Source organism: Oryx dammah, unplaced genomic scaffold (assembly GCF_014754425.2).
Source record: "Oryx dammah isolate SB20612 unplaced genomic scaffold, SCBI_Odam_1.1 HiC_scaffold_25, whole genome shotgun sequence".
Classification (NCBI taxonomy): domain Eukaryota; kingdom Metazoa; phylum Chordata; class Mammalia; order Artiodactyla; family Bovidae; genus Oryx; species Oryx dammah.
In genome coordinates, this window is record NW_024070209.1 from 10,752,402 (window position 1) to 10,773,687 (window position 21,286).

The 21,286-nt window shown below is 40.9% G+C and overlaps 1 protein-coding gene and 1 pseudogene across 1 annotated transcript; one reads left to right on the top strand and one right to left on the bottom strand.

Annotated features, from left to right (window-relative positions):
• Positions 1-6,784: 6,784 nt before the first annotated feature.
• On the top strand, positions 6,785-6,897 carry LOC120852386 (annotated as a pseudogene).
• A 2,120-nt stretch (positions 6,898-9,017) lies between these two features.
• CUNH2orf78 (chromosome unknown C2orf78 homolog) lies at positions 9,018-15,965 on the bottom strand. Its single transcript, XM_040224896.1, has 3 exons — positions 15,869-15,965; positions 12,161-12,919; positions 9,018-10,933 (listed from the first exon to the last, which is right to left on the bottom strand). Exons 1-3 carry the CDS (start codon positions 15,963-15,965, stop codon positions 9,018-9,020), a joined length of 2,772 nt encoding a protein of 923 aa, XP_040080830.1.
• Between the last annotated feature and the right edge of the window lie 5,321 nt (positions 15,966-21,286).

A 21,286-nucleotide genomic window follows, 5' to 3' on the forward strand; every position in this document is an offset into this window, starting at 1 on the left:
TGGTGGACAGGAAGGCCTGGCGTGCTGCAGTTCATGGGGTCGCAAAGAGTCGGACAGGACTGAGCGACTGAACTGAACTGAGCTGAACCGAATGGCTGAGTGTGCTGGAAGTGGAATGAGTGACAGGGAGCATAGCAGTAGACCATGTACTGCCGGGGTCAGCAAGCTACTGTTTCCTAAAGGAAGTTTTACTGGAACACAGTCATGCCCACTCATCTACATGGTTTCTATGACGGCTTTCATGCTACCACTGAAGAGTTGAACAGCAGAGACAAAGGCAATCTAGCCCAGAAAGACTAATGTATTTACTGTCTGGCTCTTTATTTGCTGACTCCTGGTGTAGGTAAGGGCCTCATAGGCCATTGCAGGGCCATTGGCCTTGACTCTGACAAAAATGAGAACATGGGAGGATTCAAACAGGACAGGATCTAGTGTTTTTCAAGAATCATTATGGTGACTGAGTTGACAAGTTTTAGGCAGGAAAGGGTAGGAAGAGAGAAGTCAGTCAGTATTGTGGTTCACAACATACACTGGGGTCCTCCCAGGATACCATAGAAATTCACCAGGCTGTAGCAGGATATTTAAAATTTTTGAAGGATTCACAGCAATATTTGACATCTATTAGAGACCACGTGACTTCTATCTGGTAAGTAGTTCACAGTTTCAACATTAGGTTGTGCCATATTCCTTTCAATGCTGACATATAAACCTGGGATTCTGGCAGTAGCTGTTAACAAAAGACAAGTACTATTTGAAAATCAGTGTGGAGCAGGACATGAGGCGGCATTCAATTTGATTCCAGAGTTTGAGATGTTGCATAGTGCCCAACAGTCCCCCACATTCCATTAGCAAATAACTGTGGTTATTTCAGAGTAAAAAAAAAAATATATATATATATATTTTAATTTTATCTGTATTGTTTTCCAAATGTCTGCCTAGTTATTGGAACATTGTATTATTATACAATGGAACAGTTTTCCTGTGACTTCTCTAACAAATCACCACAATTATTGGCTTAAAAAAGCAGAAATTTAATAGTTCTGGAGGCTAGAATTCTGAAATCAGTACCACTGGGATAAAATGAAGGTGTCTCTTGAGGGAGATTTCATTCCTTACTTCTGCCACCCTCTGGTGGCTGCTGGCATTGCTTGGCTGGTGCCTGCAAAACTCCAGTCTTTGCCTCCATGGTTGCATGGCCTTTTCATCTTCTGTCTCTATCAAATCTCTTTCTGCCCCCATTTTGTAAGGACACATAATGACTGTATTTAGGGCCTACCCTGATAATCCAGGGTAACTTCCCCATCCCTGGATCCTTAATCTGACCACATATGTAAAGATCTTTTTCTAAATAAGGTAATAATATTTATATGCTTGAGAAATTAGGACCTGATCTCTTTGGGTGGCCATTTCCCAGCCTACTACAAACATAAGTACTTATTAATTGTTGCCACCCAGCTACTTAATAAATGAGATTGTTAAGTATTTCTTTGAGACAGCAAGGGCTCTGTGAATCTAGAAAGTTTGGGAAGCTTCTGATTTAAATGTCTCTTCCAGTAATCCGGGCAGCAAGGAAAGAGGTTAGAAGTGGACAAGTTCTAGATACAATTTGAAGGTAAAGAAGACAGAATTTGCTGATGTGCAGTTGGGAAAAACAAAGAGGAGTCAAGCAGTTCTGAAGGCCTCTGGCCTGTGCAGCTGGAGAAATGACATTACCATGAACTGAGATGAAGAAAACTGCATGAACCAATATTTTTGCTTGGTAAGAGGGCAGGTTGGAGATTCCATTTTGTATATGTTTAAAAAAGTCAATAATAAGAGAGAAGGAAAAGAGGGAGGGGGAAAAAAAGATACACACTCCTGACCAGGACCTGGCTCCAGACTCTCCCCCTGTCCCCAGTTTATTCTTCCTTTCATGGTGGCCAAATGTCCCCCAACCCATGAGCCGTTTAGGTTGTTGTGTTTTGACTTCCTACTCAAAACGTGGGCTGAGCAAATATTGAGATGAAACTTAGAGAAGACTCAGAAAGCTTCACCTGACCCAGAGTCCTAACGTAGAGCAAATAGGTCTCAGCTTGGGGAACTGAAAATTATATGATTCCCAAATTTCAAGTAATTGCGTCAAATGATGGAGCAGAACTTCAGAAAGATGGAGGCTGTGGTATAGCTTTTGAATCTCATCAAACCCTCCCGTCTGGGAAGCAGATCTGCCAGACTGGATGTAGTCAAACAGGAGATGGCAAGAGTGAACAAGGGCATTTTAGGAATCAATGAACTAAAATGGATGGGAATGGGTGAATTTAATTCAGATGACCAATATACCTACTACTGTGGGCAAGAATCCCTGAGAAGGAATGGAGTAGCCCTCATAGTCAAAAAAGAGTCTGAAATGCAGTACTTGGTTGCAGTCTCAAAAATGACAGAATGATCTCATTTCACGAAGGCAAACCATTCGACATCACAATAATCCAAGTCTATGAAGACCTACAAGACCACCTAGAACTAACACACAAAAAAATATGTCCTTTTCATTGTAGGGGACTGGAATGCAAAAGTAGGAAGTCAAGAGATACCTGGAGTAACAGCTAAGTTTGGCGTTGGAGTCAAAATGAAGCAGGGCAAAGGCTAAAGTATTTGGCCAAGAGAATGCACTCGTGAAGTCGTGGAGTCACTCAGTCATGTCCAACTCTTTGTGACCCCATGGACTGTAGCCCACCAGGCTCCTCCATCCATGGAATTTTCTAGGCACGAGTACTGGAGTGGGTTGCCATTTCCTTCTGGTCATAGCAAATACCCTGTTCCAACAATACAAGAGATGACTCTACACATAGACATTACCAGATGGTCAATACTGAAATCAGATTGATTATATTCTTTGCAGCCTAAGATGAAGAAGCTCTATACAGACAGCAAAAAACAAGACCTGAAGCTGACTGTGGCTCATATAATGAACTTCTTATTGCAAAATTCAGGCTCAAATTGAAGAAAGTAGGGAAACTACACTAGGCCATTCAGGTATTACCTAAATCAAATCCCTTATGATTATACAGTGAGGGTCTCAAGTAGATTCAAGTGACTGGATCTGGTAGTCAGAGTGCCTGAAGAACTATGGATAGAAGTTTGTAACATTGTACAGGAGATGATGACCAAAACCATCCCCAAGAAAAAGAAATTCAGGAAAGCAAAGTGGTTGTCTCAAGAGGTCTTACAAATAGCTGAAAAAAGAGAGAAGGAAAAAAATACAGAAATAATAAAAAGAAGGAAAAGGCAAAGGAGAAAGGGAAAGATATACCCATCTGAATGCAGAGTTCCAGAGAATATCAAAGAGAGATAAGAAAGCCTTCTTAAGTGAACAATGCAGAGAAATAGAGGAAAACAATAGAATGGGAAAGACTAGAGATCTCTTTATGAAAATTGGAGATACCAAGGGAATATTTCATGCAAACATAAGCAAAATAAAGGACAAAAATGGCAAGGACCTTTCAGAAGCAGAAGAGATTAAGAAGAGGTGGCAAGAATACACAGAAGAACTATACAAAAAAGATCTTCCTGACCCAGATAATCACCATAGTGTGGTCACTCACCTAAAGCCAGACATCCTGGAATGTGAAGTCAAGCAGGCCTTACAAAGCATTACTATAAACAAAGCTAGTGGAGGTGATGGAATTCCACTGAGCTATTTCAAATCCTAAAAGATGATGCTGTTAAAGTGCTGTACGCAATATGCCAGCAAATTTGAAAAACTCACCAGTGACCACAGGACTGGAAAAAGTCAGTTTTCATTCCAGTCCCAAAGAAAGGTAATGCCAAAGAATGTTCAAATTACCATACAAATGCACTCATTTCACATGCTAGCAAGATTATGCTCAAAATCCTTCAAGCTAGGCTTCAGCAGTACACGAACTGAGAACTTCCAGATGTACAAGCTGGATTTAGAAAAGGCAGATGAACCAGAAATCAAATTGCCAACATCTGCTGGATCATAGAAAAAGCAAAGGAATGTCCAAAAAATACCTACTTCTGCATCATTGACTACGCTAAAGCTTTTGACTGTGTGGATCACAACAAACTGTGGAATATTCTTAAAGAAATGGGAATACAAGACCACCTTGCCTGCCTCCTGTATGCAGGATAAGAAGCAAGTTAGAATTGAACGTGGAACAATGGACTGGTTCATAATTGGGAAAGGAGTACATAAAGGCTGCATTGTCACCCTGCTTATTTAAATTCTGTGCAGAGTACATCATGCAAAATGCTGGGCTGGATGATTCACAAGCTGGAATCAAGACTGCCAGGAGAAATATCAACAACCTGAGACATGCAGCTGATACCACTTTAATGACAGAAAGTGGAGAACTAAAGAGCCTCTTAAGGAAGGTGAAAGAGGAGAGTGAAAAAGCTAGCTTAAAACTCAACATTCAAAATCATGGCATCCAGTCCCATCACTTCTTGACAAATAGATGGGGAAATAGTGGGAACAGTGTCAGATTTCATTTTCTTGGGCTCCACAATCACTGTGGATGGTGACTGCAGCCACAAAATTAAAAGATGCTTGCTCCTTGGAAGAAAGCTATGACAAACCTAGACAGCATATTAAAAAGCAGAGACATCCCCAGCAAAGGTCTGTATAAGTCAAAACTATGGCTTCTCCACTAGCCACGTATGGATGTGAGAAGTGGACCATCAGGAAGGTTGAGCGTCAAAGAATTGATGCTTTCAAACTGTGGTGTTTGAGAAGACTCTTGAGAGTCCCTTGGACAGCAGGAAGATCAAACCAATCAATTTTAAAGGAAATCAACTCTGAATATTCATTGCAAGGACTGGATGCTGAAGCTGAAGCTCCAATACCTTGGCCACCTTATGCAGAGAGTTGACTCATTGGAAAAGACCCTGATGCTGGGAAAGATTGAAGGCAAGAGGAGAAGGGAGTGACAGAGGATAAGATGGTTGAATGACATCACTGACTCAATGGACATGAGTTTGAGCAAACTCCAGGAGGTAGTGAAGGACAGGGAAGCCTGGAGTGCTGCAGTTCAGGGGTCACAAAGAGTCAGGCATGACCTAGTGACTGAGCAACAACATCAAAACCCTCTCATGGAAATAGAGCAGCCAAAACCACATGCCCATGGGTAGCAGTTGTTGAGAAACTAGAAAGCCCCTCAGTTTCTGATGAGATTGAGTCATTCACAAAAATTACCAGGCTGTGGTGAAAGGAGAACAAAAATAAACCAGGTTCCTGCTGATGGGCAAGAAGCCAAAATGAAGAAGAATATTGTATCAGGGCAGTGTGATTAGGCCCACAGATACTATGTCTTCTGATAGTAGTTATGAATAGAAACCAAATAATAATTGCTTATAACATGTAGGCGACCAACTCTTGAGAGCTAAGGCAGAGAAAAGGAAGGATGCCGTTACACCTTGTCTGTGGTTCACTGAGTTTCCTGGGGTTGGTGTGTGATCATCTTGGGTAAAATCATTTAACTAAACCATTTTTGCTAAGCTTTCATGGGGTCCTTCTCTGAATGGTGTCTAATGATAAAGCCCACTGGTTTATGCCTCCTGCAAAAGTTATTGTTATTCCAGAACAGGTGAAAGATTGATGGAACCGCCAAGAAGAAGCTATTTCCAGGTGGCCTCACATCTCCCTTTCGCAGTGTTTTAAAACTGGTTTCACCTAAAAGCAAATAGCAGAAAAGGATTGGGATTAAATCCCATACAAAAGCAGTGTAAGGAAAGAGAGAATAAGGAGCAGAATGTCATCTCTTCAGACAATAAAAGCAAGTTGGAAAAAATAGGGCCACAAAACAGATCAAAACTGTAGCCTATCATTTCAAAGTGGATGAAAAGACAGTAGGAAAAATGATGCAAAAAATGAAAGAACGTGGATCGTGAAGGGAATGGGAAGTTACTATTTAATGGTTACAGAGTTTCTGTTGAGGATGGTGAAAAAGTTCCGGAAATGGTAAATGCTGATAAATGCCACCCGTGAGTATTTGATGGATCTATTTCCATGAAAGGGTTTGGGGAGATTCAAAAACTATTCTGCTGGGCCCACATTTTTGAGGTCCTGCTCAATGTTTTGATGTAATTATTTTGAATTTGGATAGTGGTGATGGTCACACAACATTATGAATTCATTTAATGTCACTGAATTGTATACTTAAAAATGGCTGAAATGATTTTATGTATGTTTTACCATAATAAAAGATGAAAAAGCAGTATAAATTATAATTAGGTAAGATAACAGAACTTAGGACAGAACTCAAATAAAAGAAATAAATTCATAAATGAAGTCCGTTTAAAATAATACAAGCATATATAATGTCTTAATAGAAACAAGAAAAGGAGAAAAATTTTATAATTTGATTTATTTGTTTATTGTTGCTGCATGAGCTGTTCTTTAGTTGTGGTAAGCGGGGTCTAACTTTTTGGTTCGGGGTGCAGGCTTCTCACTGTAGTGGCTTCTCTTGTGGAGTACAGGCTCAATAGTTAGGGCACATGCGCTTAGCTGCTTCATAGCATGAGGGATCCTCCTGGACCAGGGATCGAACCCATGTCTCCTGCACTGGCAGGCATATTCTTTACCACTGAGTCACCAAGAAAACCCAAAAAGGAGAAAAACTTTTAAAATAAGATGCAAAGAATTCTAGAGAAATGGGAAATATTTTTAAAAGGCAAAAAAGAGGACAATCTATAAAGAGTAATATAAATATGTAGAAGAATCTATTTTACCATAAAGGTGACATCTCAAATCTGTGAGACAGATTAGTCAATAAATTGTGATATAGTGCTCGCTTCGGCAGCACATATACTAAAAAAAAAATTGGAACGATACAGAGAAGATTAGCATGGCCCCTGCGCAAGGATGACACGCAAATTCGTGAAGCGTTCCATATATTAAAAAAAAAAATTGTGATACATACATGTTGGGGTATAAATATTTCTCTGGAAGCAAATCTCTGAGGAGGGAAATGTGTGGCTGCGGAACTTAGGGAATAGGGTGAATTTACATTGAATACGTTGTGTACCTTTTCAAACGTTTTGTCACGTGAAGTTTGCCTGAATTCTAACCCCAGCTCCCTCAGTTGCTAGCTCTTAATCTCGGGCAAATTCTTTCCACTCTCCAAACCTCTGTATCTGTAAAATAGGGTCAATAACTTATCCTGGCGCTGCCTGGCACAAGATAAACTCTCGATAAATGGAAATTATTAGTGGAAACCACCCAAATGTTCACCAATGGATGAAAGGATTTTTATGTTGGATTACACAGTCTTAAAAAGGAATGACACACTAACACAAGCTACAACATGGATCAACTTGAAAACATTACACTGAGAGAAGCCAGGCACATCGGTCACATGTACATTATTTCATATACATGCAGTGTCCAGAAAAGGGCAAAACCATAGAGACACAAAGTAAATTGATGATTGCAGGGGCTGAAGGAGGAGGGGATGAGGAGGGCCTGCTGATGGTTAAGGGGGTTTCTTTCGGGGGTGATGAAAATGTGATGGGTTAGATACTAGTGATGATTGCATGCATAGGCTTGTGAATGTTCTAAATGGCACTGAAGTTGGAGTTTCAGAAGGCGAATTTTAAGATGTGTGAATCATATCACAATAAAATAATATACAAATGAAAAACTGCCAATTTTCCTATAGTCACCATCCTCTGTTTCTTTCTCTCCCTCCTTTTCAGGCCCACCCTCTGCCACTCCCCCCCACCCCTGGCCCGCATTAACCCCACCCCCCCGCTCTGCCACGCCCCCCCCAATTACTCACCCCCCACCCCTGCCACCCCACCTCCTCATCTTCACTCCCTTGAGCTGCCTCCCAAGGAACCTCTGGACTGCAGGATACCTGCCACCTGTGGCTGCGGGAGCAGCGACCTACTGCGCATGTGCCTACCGCTCTCACTCTTGAAAATGGACACTTGCCGAGGATTTTTCTCGTGCGCTTCAGTTGATGGCGACGTTTCGATGGCGTTATTTAGAGAAGGCAGCACGCGCACGGGTCAATGGAGGAAGCCCCTCAAGTTAACGTTTCGGCCCCTGCAGAAGTTTGATCTCTTCCACCAGAAACCTCCGGATGCTATGCTCTAAAAGCCAGGTTGGCGGCCTACCGGAACTTCCAAATACTGAGGACTTTGGGGGGGCCTTTGGGCCTCAGATTGAGGCCTTGTCCCTCCGCATGCGGTGTGACCTCAGCCCGTTGCTGAACCTCACTAAGTGCAGTGGCACAGGAATACTGGCCTTGCTTGTTGTTGCCAGGTTTCACTCAACAGTGTATTGCTGCCCTGGTGCCCAGGTGTTGAGTAAATGGTGCTTTCTATCCCAGGCCCTGCTCCTGAGCCTCCTGCTGCGGCAGTTCACTTGGCCCTCGCCCTCTTGTCAGCTGCCGAGATACCGCTGAGCCCGTGCCACTCACCTGGTAGACTGCCCAGTTCCCCTCTGTCATCACACTTAGGTAACGCAGACCTTTCAGAGGGGTGTCCTGAACCTCTTGAAATACCTGTCTGGTGGTGAGACGTAAGGCCAATCTCAAGGAGACAGTTTTTCGGTTTCTCCTTGTCAAACTAGACTCATCCTCTGTTATCTTCAACTCTACTCAAATTTTGTTCTTTCAACCCTAACCTCAGATCCTACATTTTACTTCTACCATTTCCCCCACTTCTGCTTCCTTTTATAAATCCATAAAATCTCTTGGCCTTCCTAGCCCTGGGCCAAGTTCCTTCCTCTTTCCTCAGGCTTCACACCTTTTCCCTCCTTCTCTCATCCAACATTCAGCCCTTCCTTTCCTGTGCAGACTTTGATTCCTGCCCCAACCAAAAAAAAAGAAAAAAAAGGCACAGTTAACATCATCTCAAATTCAAAAGTCTTCTTTATTATTTGTCTACTAACTCTATTATATTTGTCCAGTTTTAAGTTTTAAAATATATCAGAATAAATAGAGAAATTTATATCTATCTATATATGGAAAAACAACTGGTACCCCAGGTGGCACCAACAATCCTAGCAGCTCTTACATGGCATACCCATAGTATTGAGCAATTTCCATCTCTTTTTCCCTCTCAATGAAATATTGCACTTTCCCCAAAGAGGTGTATTTAGCAGCATTCTCACGCTCTAGCTGAGCCTGCCTCTTCATGGCCTCCCGCTCTGGCCGCTGCTCTTTTGTGATGGGCTTTGACATTACTGGCTCAGGAACATTGGGTTTCCTCCAAGGAATGGGTTGGAAGCAGAAGTCTTGGAGTAGAAATTGGGTCTGAGGCTTGGGTGGGGACTGGTGCTTGGTCACAGCAGGGGGAAGAGACTCCCGCTGGAGAGAAGTGCAAGATGAAGTTCTGTAGGGTACAGGCTGAGGAGCTGCAGGCTGAGGGACGCTAGGCCGGGTAGGTTTGGTCAAACCCGGTCGGGTTGGATTGGTCACAGTTGTCTGAGTTGGTTTGACAGGACCTGGCAAAGATGCAGGAGCTGGCTGGGATGCATTGACTGCAGCAGGTTGAGCTGAGTTAGTAGAACCAGGGCAGGCAGGATAAGCCACAGCAGGCCGATATGAGGCCAGAGACTGTGGCCTCCGAGGAACAGGTCGAGCCTGAGGCTTGTCCAAGGTAGGAAAAGGCAAAGGTACTAACTTGACCTTCCCAGGAGGAGGCAGCTCATATTGCGAAGGAGATAGACTCTCTTTTGCAGCACTGTCATCTGGTTTCTGGGCTTTGACTTGAGTTTTCTCAGGACCTTTACCCTCACGTGGGGTATTGAGCCATGACTTGATAGCAGGGGGTGGCTGGGGGTCTTTAGGGTTGCTTGAATTTCCCAGGACCCGAGAGGAATTGAGTCCAGTTTTCTTATCACTCTTCTTCCCCAGTGCATGAAAAACCTGCACAGACTCCAGCATGTGCATGCCTAGGCAGCTTCGAGGCTTTTTAAAGTTCTCTTGGCTAAAGTCAGGTTGATTTTTCCTTCGCTTCATCTTGGGAATGCTTGGCTTTTCCTCTGCCTTGACTTTGTTCCCTGATGGCTTATTCTCTTCAGCCTTCTTGTTTTCTCTGGTCCTCTTGGTCTTTTCCTGCCCATGGCTCTTAGTTTTGTTGATCCTGCCAGATGCAGCTTTCTGAGTTTTGCTGTTCGGCTGTTTGGCTGTGTTCACAGGAGCCTTGTCACTGACTGCAGCATTGCATATAATCACTTCTCCCCCTGACAGGCACTCTGGGTTCTTTGGCTGGATTTTGGCCTTGGGAGCATCACTGTCAGACTCAGAGGCTTTATGTTTGTTCTTCCTGGGTTGATCAGAGGGCGCCTTTATGACATTTGGCTTTTCCTGCACCTGATTCACCTTAACAGCGCTGGTATCTTTGGCTATGATCAACTTTGGAGCTTCGGATTGATCAAGGTCTTTCAAAGAATGAAAGAACTGGGGAAGGTGAATATCCTCTACCAATGTAGCAATGTCTGCAAAGCCACTGCTGGATTCAAACCCATTTTCAAGTGTCCCTAAGTCCTCAAAACTCAGGCTATTCTTTCCCAGATTCACATTTTCAGAAACAAGTTGCTCCTCTTGGCTGAGGGGATCAATGCTGGCCAGGAGCTCGTGAATATCAGAGATTTCTAAAGGGACTAGTGGAGGTTCGTGGTTTTCTATTGGGATCTGGTAAGCATCATCCAGAGGCTTTGAAAACTTAGTTTTAATATCATCCAAATTCTTATTCTCTGTTTGTTCCTGGCTTGGAACTGGAGGCAGTGCCAGGAGATTACTGGCACTCTGGACTGGAGCTATCATTGAAATGTCCCCAAGTTCAAGTGGTGGATTACTCTCAAGTATCTGGATATTTCTGCTAATGCAGGACCTAGGGAATTTTGAAGTTTCTGACGGACAAAATGTCTGGCTTGGAGGTTTCGATCCCAGGGAATTTTCCATCCTCAGGGAAGTCTCCGTCACTACAGAGGAATCAAGGAAGAAGTCAGTCCCTGGAGACTGAGATGCTCCCTCCACCCCCAGACACCAGCACAGTAATCATGTACTTTTCAATGATGGGCAAGGCATTTCGACTACCTAGTTTTAAGGATGGTAGACACTGTCTTATGCTAGGAGCTAAGAGGTGACTGTTCTAATTCTTACTGGTGATCATTTGATGTCACTGATTTTTGGCTTTCTTTGTATTCCATAGGGATCTTATAAGCCAAATTAAAATGAGTCATATTTTAAAAAATATAACATGTCTTACAAAGCCTAGCATTCTCATGTAGAGTCCTTTCAATTCTCCCCGCTTTCCTGAGAGACTAAAAACGCTTCACACCATGAACTATGAGAGGGAGTAGAGCTCTTCCTGATAAAATATATAAACAAAGAATCTTCAGCCTGCCTGCTCCGGACAGGATCTCAGACCACAAGGACTTAAATCTTGGTGTAAAGTAAGGAAGTGAGGGAGAGTTAAACTGGCACTATCATAATAAGAGTTCTGAAACACCTCCCAAGAAGACTATAGCAATAGATCAGGGAAGGGGGAGACACAGCATGGTAGTACAGGGGGGAACTGATCAACTAGAGCAGTGAAAAACGTGGTACCTTTGGGTATGTGCTTGTGGTGTTGGAGAAGACTCTCGAGAGTCCCTTGAACTGCAAGGAGATCCAACCAGTCCATCCTAAAGGAAATCAGTCCCAAATATTCATTGGAAGGACTAATGTTGAAGCTGAAGCTCCAATACTTTGGCCACCTGATGCAAAGAGCTGACTCATTTGAAAAGACCCTGATGCTGGGAAAGATTGAGGGCAGGAGGAGAAGGGGACGACAGAGGATGAGATAGTTGGATGGCATCACCGACTCAATGGACGTGAGTTTGAGTGAGCTCCAGGAGCTGGTGATAGACAGGGAGGCCTGGTGTGCTGCAGTCCATGGGGTCGCAAAGAGTCGGACACAACTGAGCAACTGGACTGAACTATGGTTCTCTTACATGTAGCATAAATGACCTTTACAGTGTGTAGCCTTCCACCTGCATTAGGTGTTGTTGTATACAGTCTAAAAACAGAGAGCACTGAGCAAAGGTAGTGGCTATTAAAGTCCCAGGATCTAAATTCTATCTGTCTATACGCCACTTCCCAGCTGTAGATTTGACCCCATTTTTTGAATGCCAAGCTCATTCTACTTTCTTGCTGTTTGTACTCACCTTGAAAACCTGTGTCTGTGATGGGCTGAGCAGACACAGAGTAGTAGATTCCAGAGGTAGAAGCTGGTGGTAGGATATTTGTGGGTTGAATCTCCTTTAGTACCATGACCATTTCTGGTTGGGCAGAGGTCCTGCTTCCTGCATATGACACAGAGCTATAGGACTGCAGGCAGGGGCCAAGTTCTTCAGATAGTAAAGGCCCCAGTGTGCCTTGGTGATAGTAATATACCTGGCCTCCTCCCTGGTGGGGAAGTGACAGGCTGTGTCCCTGATTTGGAATCTGAGATGGTGTTCCCTGAACAAGGCTGGTAGAAAGAGATGGATGTAGAGGGACCATGCTATTGATGTCTAATGTTTTGTCATGCTGGGCTGCCATAGACATGGAGGAAACAGCTGTGTCTTGGTCCATGACTGTCACAGTGAAGTCTCCAAGTGAAGAAGACTTCCTTTCAGTGCTTCCTGTGGTGTCCCACTCAAAAATACCCGGACAGGAAGCAGCTGAAGTGGAGAGCTGGCTCTGGCCCGTGACTCCAGATAACATAGTTGTGCTGGAATGTTGGTAAAGGTAGGCACTACTCATGAGTGGCTGCAAAGAGGTGTCAGAGCCTGCTGGCAATAGCCATGCTGAACTGAGGGCTGGAGCAGAGACCCTGGAGAAGTTGCAGGCACTTTCTGTGAGGGAAGCTGCATTGCTCACCACAGGAAGAGAGAGCTGCAGAGAATTCTGGGTTCCAAGTACAGATGGATTTTGGAAATTTTCTGTAAGAACAAGTGGGTAAGAAAAAGATGAGTGAGATTGATAAATTCTCACTGTGTTTGAGGAACAGCATTATCTTAAGGTTCTTGCTATCAGATACCCCTAATATCAATACTTCCTGAGAAACCAAAAATCAGGCAGTTATGATGGCTGTAAGGTTGGAGCAGTTTGACACTTCCTTATGTTGACTACCTGTGCCCCCGTCTTGGGCATACATTGTGCAGAAGACCCAAGTGATGTGATTCAGACATTGTTCTCCAGGCAGGAAATATCCTTCTTCCTGCCCTATCTTTCCCTTCAGCCTGCACTAGTATTGACTTGCATGCTGTTTCCTAGAATTGAAGCATTTTAGAACTAGGAGGTCCTTAGAGAACTTCTGTTCTCATAGCTTCATTTCATGAGTAAGGAAACTGAGGCTAAGAGAGTTCAGATTGACTTGTTCAAGTTCTCTAATTATGTTAGTATCATTATCAGGTTTCAGAATCTAAGTATCCTGACTTTCTTGCCAGGATGCCAATCTGAGCATTATACAGCCAGAAACCAGGAGAAATTCAACTTATAATGTAGGCATTATTCTGTCCACTTGAAAACAGTAGAGCTATCACTATTGTAATCTTTAGTGTCTCACTTTGCTTGCACATTTCCCTCACTGTTACCTAGAGTCCAGTGATAAATTTAAAGGGTCATCTTTACCCTCTTCAAGCCTGACTTCTCATCCCACCTCAAAATGATTATCTGAAAGTGAATTTCTGAACTTCCTTTTGAATGAAAAAAGTTATTTAACTCTCTGAGTTTCAGGATACTTATCTATAGAGTGGTTATCACAACAAAAATAATAATAGCAGTAATAAGTAAACATGAATCATTAATACATTACATAATAAATAATAATACATGAATAAATGATATATTACATATGATTTCTATGGAGGAAGATTTAATAAGTTCTAGAAAGACATGGAAAAGTCATGAAAAACATATTAGTTAATATATATATATATGTATAATATAGATATGAAAACTTCAGTATGTGGCAAGTGTTAAAGCATCATAAGTTTCGTGATAAATGAAGTTCTGTATCATATATACAATATTATGAGTGAATATTGCTCACTTTATCTTGGCAAATACTGTTACTGAAAAGACACAACAAAGGTGACTTTGAATGAATTCCTAGCCAATACATACTAGCAGAGAAGATATATCTGTAAAAAATGCAGAGCAAGCAACAGAATGCAGTAAATGTGAATGCATAGTTAGCCCAATATATGTAGACAATTATTTCAGTTAAAAAAAACAGTACAAAGTAGACAATAAAATAATGTATTAAAGAATTTCATTATTGGGCTCATTCATATTTTTATGCAGCAAGTAACAGGTACTAAGTCTAGTAAAAATATATATTTCAATGCATATAACTATGTCACAAGCAGAAAGGAAAACTTAAAAAGTATCAAGATGGTTTTCATATTTATCCTAGAACTTAGATTATAATCATCTTCAACATCCAGAAGGATGATATTCCAAAACCTGAAAGAACCATCTTCACTAATATCCAGTTTAAAAAGATTTTAAATGTAGGAAAATCCAAAGGACTCCACAACAATATTTTAGATAAATGCAGATTTTTTTTTTCCCCCTAGCAGCACTGTGCAGTCTGGCAGTGAAAGCACCAAGTCCTAACCACTGGACCACCAGGTAATTCCCTATATGTGGAATTAGAGATACAGGGTTTGCCTTTTTCTTTTCTTCTTAGGTAGCCAAGCTCTAAAAATGGATGATGGCTCTTGATCAACGTGCTCTCTGTGTTAGGAAGGAAATAATTGTAAAGATGAAAAGTAACCTTGACTTAGAACCTGCTATCACACAAAAGAATTAGTCCTTCTGATTTAAGTTAGAAAATATCATTTTAAAATGTTATTTTTAATTGGTAAAATGTCTAATAGTTTCAAAGTCAGAATGAATGAAACACTGAAAATCAGCCCCCTAGATAATCACTTTTGTTTCTTGTTTGTAGGAAGTATCATTTCTAAAACATATTTCTAAAATATTTATATTCAAAATTGTCAAGTGCCATCTGTGTTGAGAGAGGCAATAAAAGAAAAATACTGAGTATGACTTTTCTGATAAGCTATTTTTCCTGGTGATACCTTGTTCTGGCCTTACTTTCCTTCCTAGTCTATTAATAGAAGCATTTGTGAAAATCAATGATATTTTGCCCTGCTCTAAGCAGATTGTTCTCTGTGCTGTTTCTGCTTTAATTTAAAATCTTTGGATCCTGTCAACATTCCATCCCAAACTACTGTTTTCCTGAGACCTCCTCCTTGATTTCTCTCCTCATTCTTGTATTTTCTCCTTCCTCTGCTGATGAAGACAGTCCTAAACTTCCTTATGTTTGACTACATGCCTCCCATTAGCCCAGTGCTCTCCATCCTATCTCCCTGTTTTCTCAACTCATTTAGGTAGAAAACTCCAAAAACAAGTGAATATTACTTCTTGAGCAGCACTAAGTTTAAAATACTAAGATTGAAATATTAACTGAAGGTGACCATTATGGGCGAAACAACTCAGTATATATTGCTAATTTTCTACACCACCTGGCTTTTCTGTTTCTGTTGAAACACTCTTGAGAAGTCTCTGATTTCATGTTCTACATGGGTCCCCTTTGAGATTCAATATTGAAAAGAAAAGGACCAGAGAGATAGACCAATGTAGCATCCTAATATAACATTGGATGTAACATTAGATGAGGAAAAACAGATCTTGTGAGACAGTGACTTGTCCAAAGTGTTCAAAGTCACAGAGATAGTAAATGTCCAAGTCAAAACTGAAATTAGGTCTCCAGATTTCTAGTTCAATACTTTCCTTCATTATTCATTTTGAATCTACTACTAAATTTACAGGCAGAAAAAAAAATCTAATGAAAAACTTTACAAAGTTTCTTTCCATACCTGACATGGTCAGAGAAGAGGAAAAATTAACTGCAGATACAAGGGAGGAGGAGATGATACAAGAGGATGTCTGGAATGATTGCAGCCAAATGTACATGTGTCCAGTACAAAGGTCACTGGTCACTGGTCACTTGCGATGATCCAAATTTATTTACAGGCAACTCCATGGAAACCCCAAGATTCTACCAGGTGGCAGTAGATTTGGTGGGAGAATGATGTCACAAAGTGGGCAGTTTAAAGGTATGATACAGCCAATAGGGAGGTCAGATCACCAATAAGAAGACAGGATTGGATGCAGAAAAAAGGTGTAGGAAACACCTAAATGTTTGAGCTTCGGGGAGGTGAAGTCCTCCAAGACAGATTTACTTCCCTCAAGCTCTTCCATGAAGGAAATCATTGCAACATTTCTTATAGATGCTCATTAATATAATTAACATAGTTACTTATATTCTACATAGCATTATATTTTATGTTGTGTACTTACAGTTACGTATGTCTTGGTTAATTAATAACCTTAGAGAAGAAGGAAAGAGCCATCCAGTTTGAACTATTATAGTTGTTCTGAAATCCTATCAGTCTATTACATTTGTGAACTTGCAGTAGCTTTTAAGGAGCAAAGGAAGGGATTAAGAAGCTCTTTTCGTAACTTCGTTAAAGAGTAGGGCGAAGCTGGTTGAGTGCACCTTGTGGAGAATGATGTGGTCCAAGGCTCTTCTCTTTTAGTTTCGTCTCCTTGACTCCTCCTTTTCTTGGGCTGGGCCAGGTTGGACTTGCATTTCTCTTCTGCCCTCCATTTTTGTTGTTGTTGTTGTTTTAGGCTTTGTTTCTGGGACAACTCTTGATCTTGCATTTTTACCATCTTGCTTGTTACTTCCTGTCAACTTCCAGCATCAGAGTCTTCTTTTCAGTGCTTGATGCTTCACAAAATAGACTCAGCCCAATGGAAGCAAATACCAGAGAGCTAGGACACACAGCTGGTTGCAGACCTTTTCTCTTGCAGCCTTTGGCTGCAATTCTTTTGACCATAATTTGCTACCTCTGGTTCCTTGGCCCACACAGGCATCCTGCCATCCAGCTCTTTTATATATGAGAGGCATTCTGGATACTGTCCCTTTTCCTTCCCATGTAAGTATATCCAGGGTGGCAGTTGCTGTAGCCTCCTCCCCTTGGCAAACAGCCACTCTAGAATCTTGAGCCTCTTGGATTCTCTCTTGCATGCTTGGATGTGAGGCCAGACAAAATGAACAGGAGAATTAGAGATAGAAGAAGACATTTGTGGAAAATAGGCTGGGGGTGGCGTGCTGGTAAGGTGAAAGGGCACAGGTTAAAAGAGAGTCATGTAGATTTTTCAATTTCTGTGAGAAGCAAGTGGACACACTTTGGCCTCACCTTGTATTAAAAGAACTAACAATTTTAGATACAGATATATTTATGTAGCTAGATAGTGCAGCAACTGCCATGAATTCTGTACACTAAAAAGAATAATCTTACATGTATTTTTCATTTTATGTCATATTACCTTATTTATATCATTCACTGGTGTGTTTATAGAATACAGACTGTTTTTAAATGCTCTGGTTTTGCCTACATGGTTCTTTTTTTTTGTCATATTTTGTAAGGAATCCAGCGTTGTAAGGCATACTGCATGTTTATTTTGAAGCATCATGAACTAACTTGGCCTGATGGATTTTGTGGAAAAACTTTAAACAGCGTCTGTGAAAAAGGCATTTTGTTGAGGTGCACTGTGTACCCAAGTGGAAGGAGCCGCTATCTGCTGTCAGCCTGACTTGGTCTGGAGTCCTCTGCTTTTCCCCCCCGTTAGTGCTTTTCTCACTAACCACTCTTGTGATTTTGATAATGTGAGTTATGGCTGAGTTGCTAACGACTTATATGTGGGGTAAGCTGATTTGAAGGAGGGAATCTATGGTTCTGTTCATTTTCCTTGGTAGTAAGCTTTCAGGGGTGCAAAGAGCAATCTATGTGGGGACTTTGCTAATACCAAGAAGGTTTCTCATAGATGGGATCTCTGAAGACACATATTTAATTTATATGCTTGTTTTCCCTGTTATGAAATATATGGGGGATGATACTTAACTGACAAGAAATTGTGAACAGTGTGGTGTACAGATGTGGCTTAGGCTTTTAAGTATATATCAAGGTTTTTCCCCCTAAGCTTCATACTTCAGATGGCCTATTTCCATGATTCTAGTATGTGATGTGAAGCTAACAATATATACTAAATACCTGCAAGCTAAACAAGTCTCTCTTTCTCTATATTCCCATGGATATCAAGGGACTCATGACTACTGCAGGTTTGGGTGGATGGTGTGAGATAGAGGGAAATGCAGTAAGACCAATTTTGGTAGCAATAAAATGTTTACATATTAAAATGTTCAGTTCCAATATTCAGTTCTACTTAGGGAAACTATGAGTTGGGCTTTTCCTGATTCCACCAAACCTAAGTAACTTATTTGGTTTCCCTAGTTCCAATCATTTAACTTTAGCTTACAATCTCAGCATCATCTTATCCTCTAAGAGAATCTTACATGTAGGAAGAAGAAATTAAAAGAGTTCAACACTTTGGAACATCAACCCTTCCTTGACCTCAGGTCTTATTTTTAAATTTTATTTATTTTTAATTGGAATATAATTGCTTTGCAATGTTGTGTTGGTTTCTGCCATACATCAACGTGGATCAGCCATAGCTATACATATGTCCCCTCCCTCTTGAACCTCCCTTCCACCTTCCATTCCATGTCACCCCTCTAGGTTGTCACACAGCATGGAGTCAAGCTCCCTGCATCATACAGCAAATCCCACTGGCTATCTATTTCACCTTTGGTAATGTACATGTTTCAATGCTATGCTCTTAATTCACCCCACCCTCTCCTTCACCCACTGTGTCCACAAGTCTGTTCTGTACGTCTGCGACTGTATTACTACCCTACAAAGATGTTCATCAGTACAATTTTTCTAGATTCCATATGTATATGTTAATACATGATAGTTATTTTTCTCCTTCTGACTTACTTCACTTGTATAATAGGCACTAGCTTCATGCACCTCATGAGAACTGACAAATTCATACTTTTTTATGGTTGAGTACTATTCCATTGTATAGATGTACCACAGTTTCTTTATCCATTCATCTGTTGATGAACATCTAGGTTGCTTCCATGTCCTGGCTATTGTAAATAGTACTGCTAAGAACATTGGGGTACATGTGTCTTTTAGAATTGTGGTTTGCTCAAGGTATATGCCCAGTAGTGGGATTTCTGGGTCATATAATGGTTTTATTTCTGTTTTTTTTTTTTTTCAATCTCCTTACTGTTCTCCACAGTGGCTATATCAACTTACATTCCCACAAGCGATGCAAGAGGGTTCCTTTTTCTCAACATTCTCTCCAGCATTTATTGTTTGTAGATTTTTTGGTGATGTCAATTCTGACAGTAAGAAGGTGATACTTCATTGTAGTTTTGATTTGCACTTACCTAATAATGAGCAATGTTGAGCATTTTTCATGTGTTTATTAGCGATCTGTATGTCCTCTTTAGAGACATGCATGTTTAGATCTTCTGCCCATTTTTTATTGGGCTATTTGTTTTTCTGATATTGAGCTGCCTGAGCTGCTTGTATATTTTGGAGATTAATCCTTTGTCAGTTGTTTCATTTGCAATTATTTTCTCCCATTCTGAGCTTTGTATTTTAATCTTGCTTATGGTTTCCTTTGCTATGCAAAAACTTTTAAGTTTAATTAGGTCCCATTTGTTTATTTGTGTTTTTATTTCCGTTACTCTAGGAGGTGGGTCGTAGAGGATCTTGCTGTGATTTATGTCAAAGAGTATTCTACTTCTGTTTTCCTCCAAGGGTTTTATAGTTTCTGGTCTTACATTTAAGTGTTTAATCCATTTTGAGTTTATCTTTGTGTATGGTATTAGAAAGTGTTCTAATTTCACTTTTTTACATGTAGCTGTCCAGTTTTCCCAGCAGCACTTATTGAAGAGACTATCTTTTATTCCATTGTATATTCATGCCTCCTTTGTCAAAGATAAGGTGCCCATAGGTGTGTGGGTTTACCTCTGGGCTTTCTGTCTTTTTCCATTGGTCTATATTTCTGTTTTTGTGCCAGTACCATACTGTCTTGGAGAATGAAATGGCAACCCACTTCAGTCTTCTTGCCTGGAAAACTGCATGGACGCATGGACGGAGGAGCCTGGTAGGTTACAGTTCATGGGGTTGCAAAGAATCGGACACGACTCAGTGACTTCACTTTCACTTTCACTTTCACCATACTGTCTTGAAGACTGTAGCTTTTACCACTATTATTCAGCATACTTTTGGAAGTCCTAGCCATGGCATCAGAGAAGATTAAAAAATAAAAGGAACCCATATTGGAAAGAATTAAAACTCTTACTGTTGGCAGATGGCATGACACTATACATAGAAAGTCCTAAAGATACTATCAGAACTAGGGCTAGTCAGTGAATTTTGTAAAGTTGCAGGACACAAATCAGTACACTTCCATTCCTATACACTAACATTGAAAAATCAGAAAGAGAAATTAAGATGTCAATCTCATTGACCATTACAACAAAAATAATAAAATATCTAGGAATAAACCTACCTAAGGAGACAAAAACGTTGCATACAGATAACTATAAGACACTGATGAAAGAAATCAAAGATGACATAAACAGATGGAGAGATCTATTATTTTCCTGAACTGGAAGAATCAATAGTGTGAAAAAACTATACTTCCCAAAGTAATCTACAGATTCAATGCAATCCTTACCAAATTACCAATGGCATTTTTCACAAAACTAGAACAAAAAATTTCACAATTTGTGTGGCAACACAAAAGACGCTGCACAATCAAAGAAATCTTAAGCAGAATGGAGCTAGAGGAATCACCCTTCCTGACTTCAGACTATACTACAAAGCTTTATTTTTATAGTTAGGGTATTGTCTTGTCCTATAGACTCACTTCCTGCATTTTGAACCCATTAGGTTAACTGAGATGTCTTGGTGTAACATATCCAGTTCATCTACCCGCCGAGGCTCTTCTTAATTCACCCTATTGTCACATTTGGATTTAATTAAATACTGAAATCCTTCAAACCCTTGCATGGCCTTGCCAGATACTGTTATATTTTGTTAGTGTCAAACACTTAGATGTCTGGTGCTCCAAATATCCCAGGGTCCTTTATATTCCATTCCCGTATACTGCATTCAATCTTTCCCAGCATCAGGGTCTTTTCCGATGAACTGGCTGTTAGCAACAGGTGCCCAAAGTATTGAAGCTGCAGTTTCGGCACCAGTCCTTCCAATGAGTAGTCAGGGTTGATTTTCTTTAAGATTGACTGGTTTGATTGCCTAGCTGTCCAAGGGACTCTCAAGAATCTTCTCCAGCACCACAGC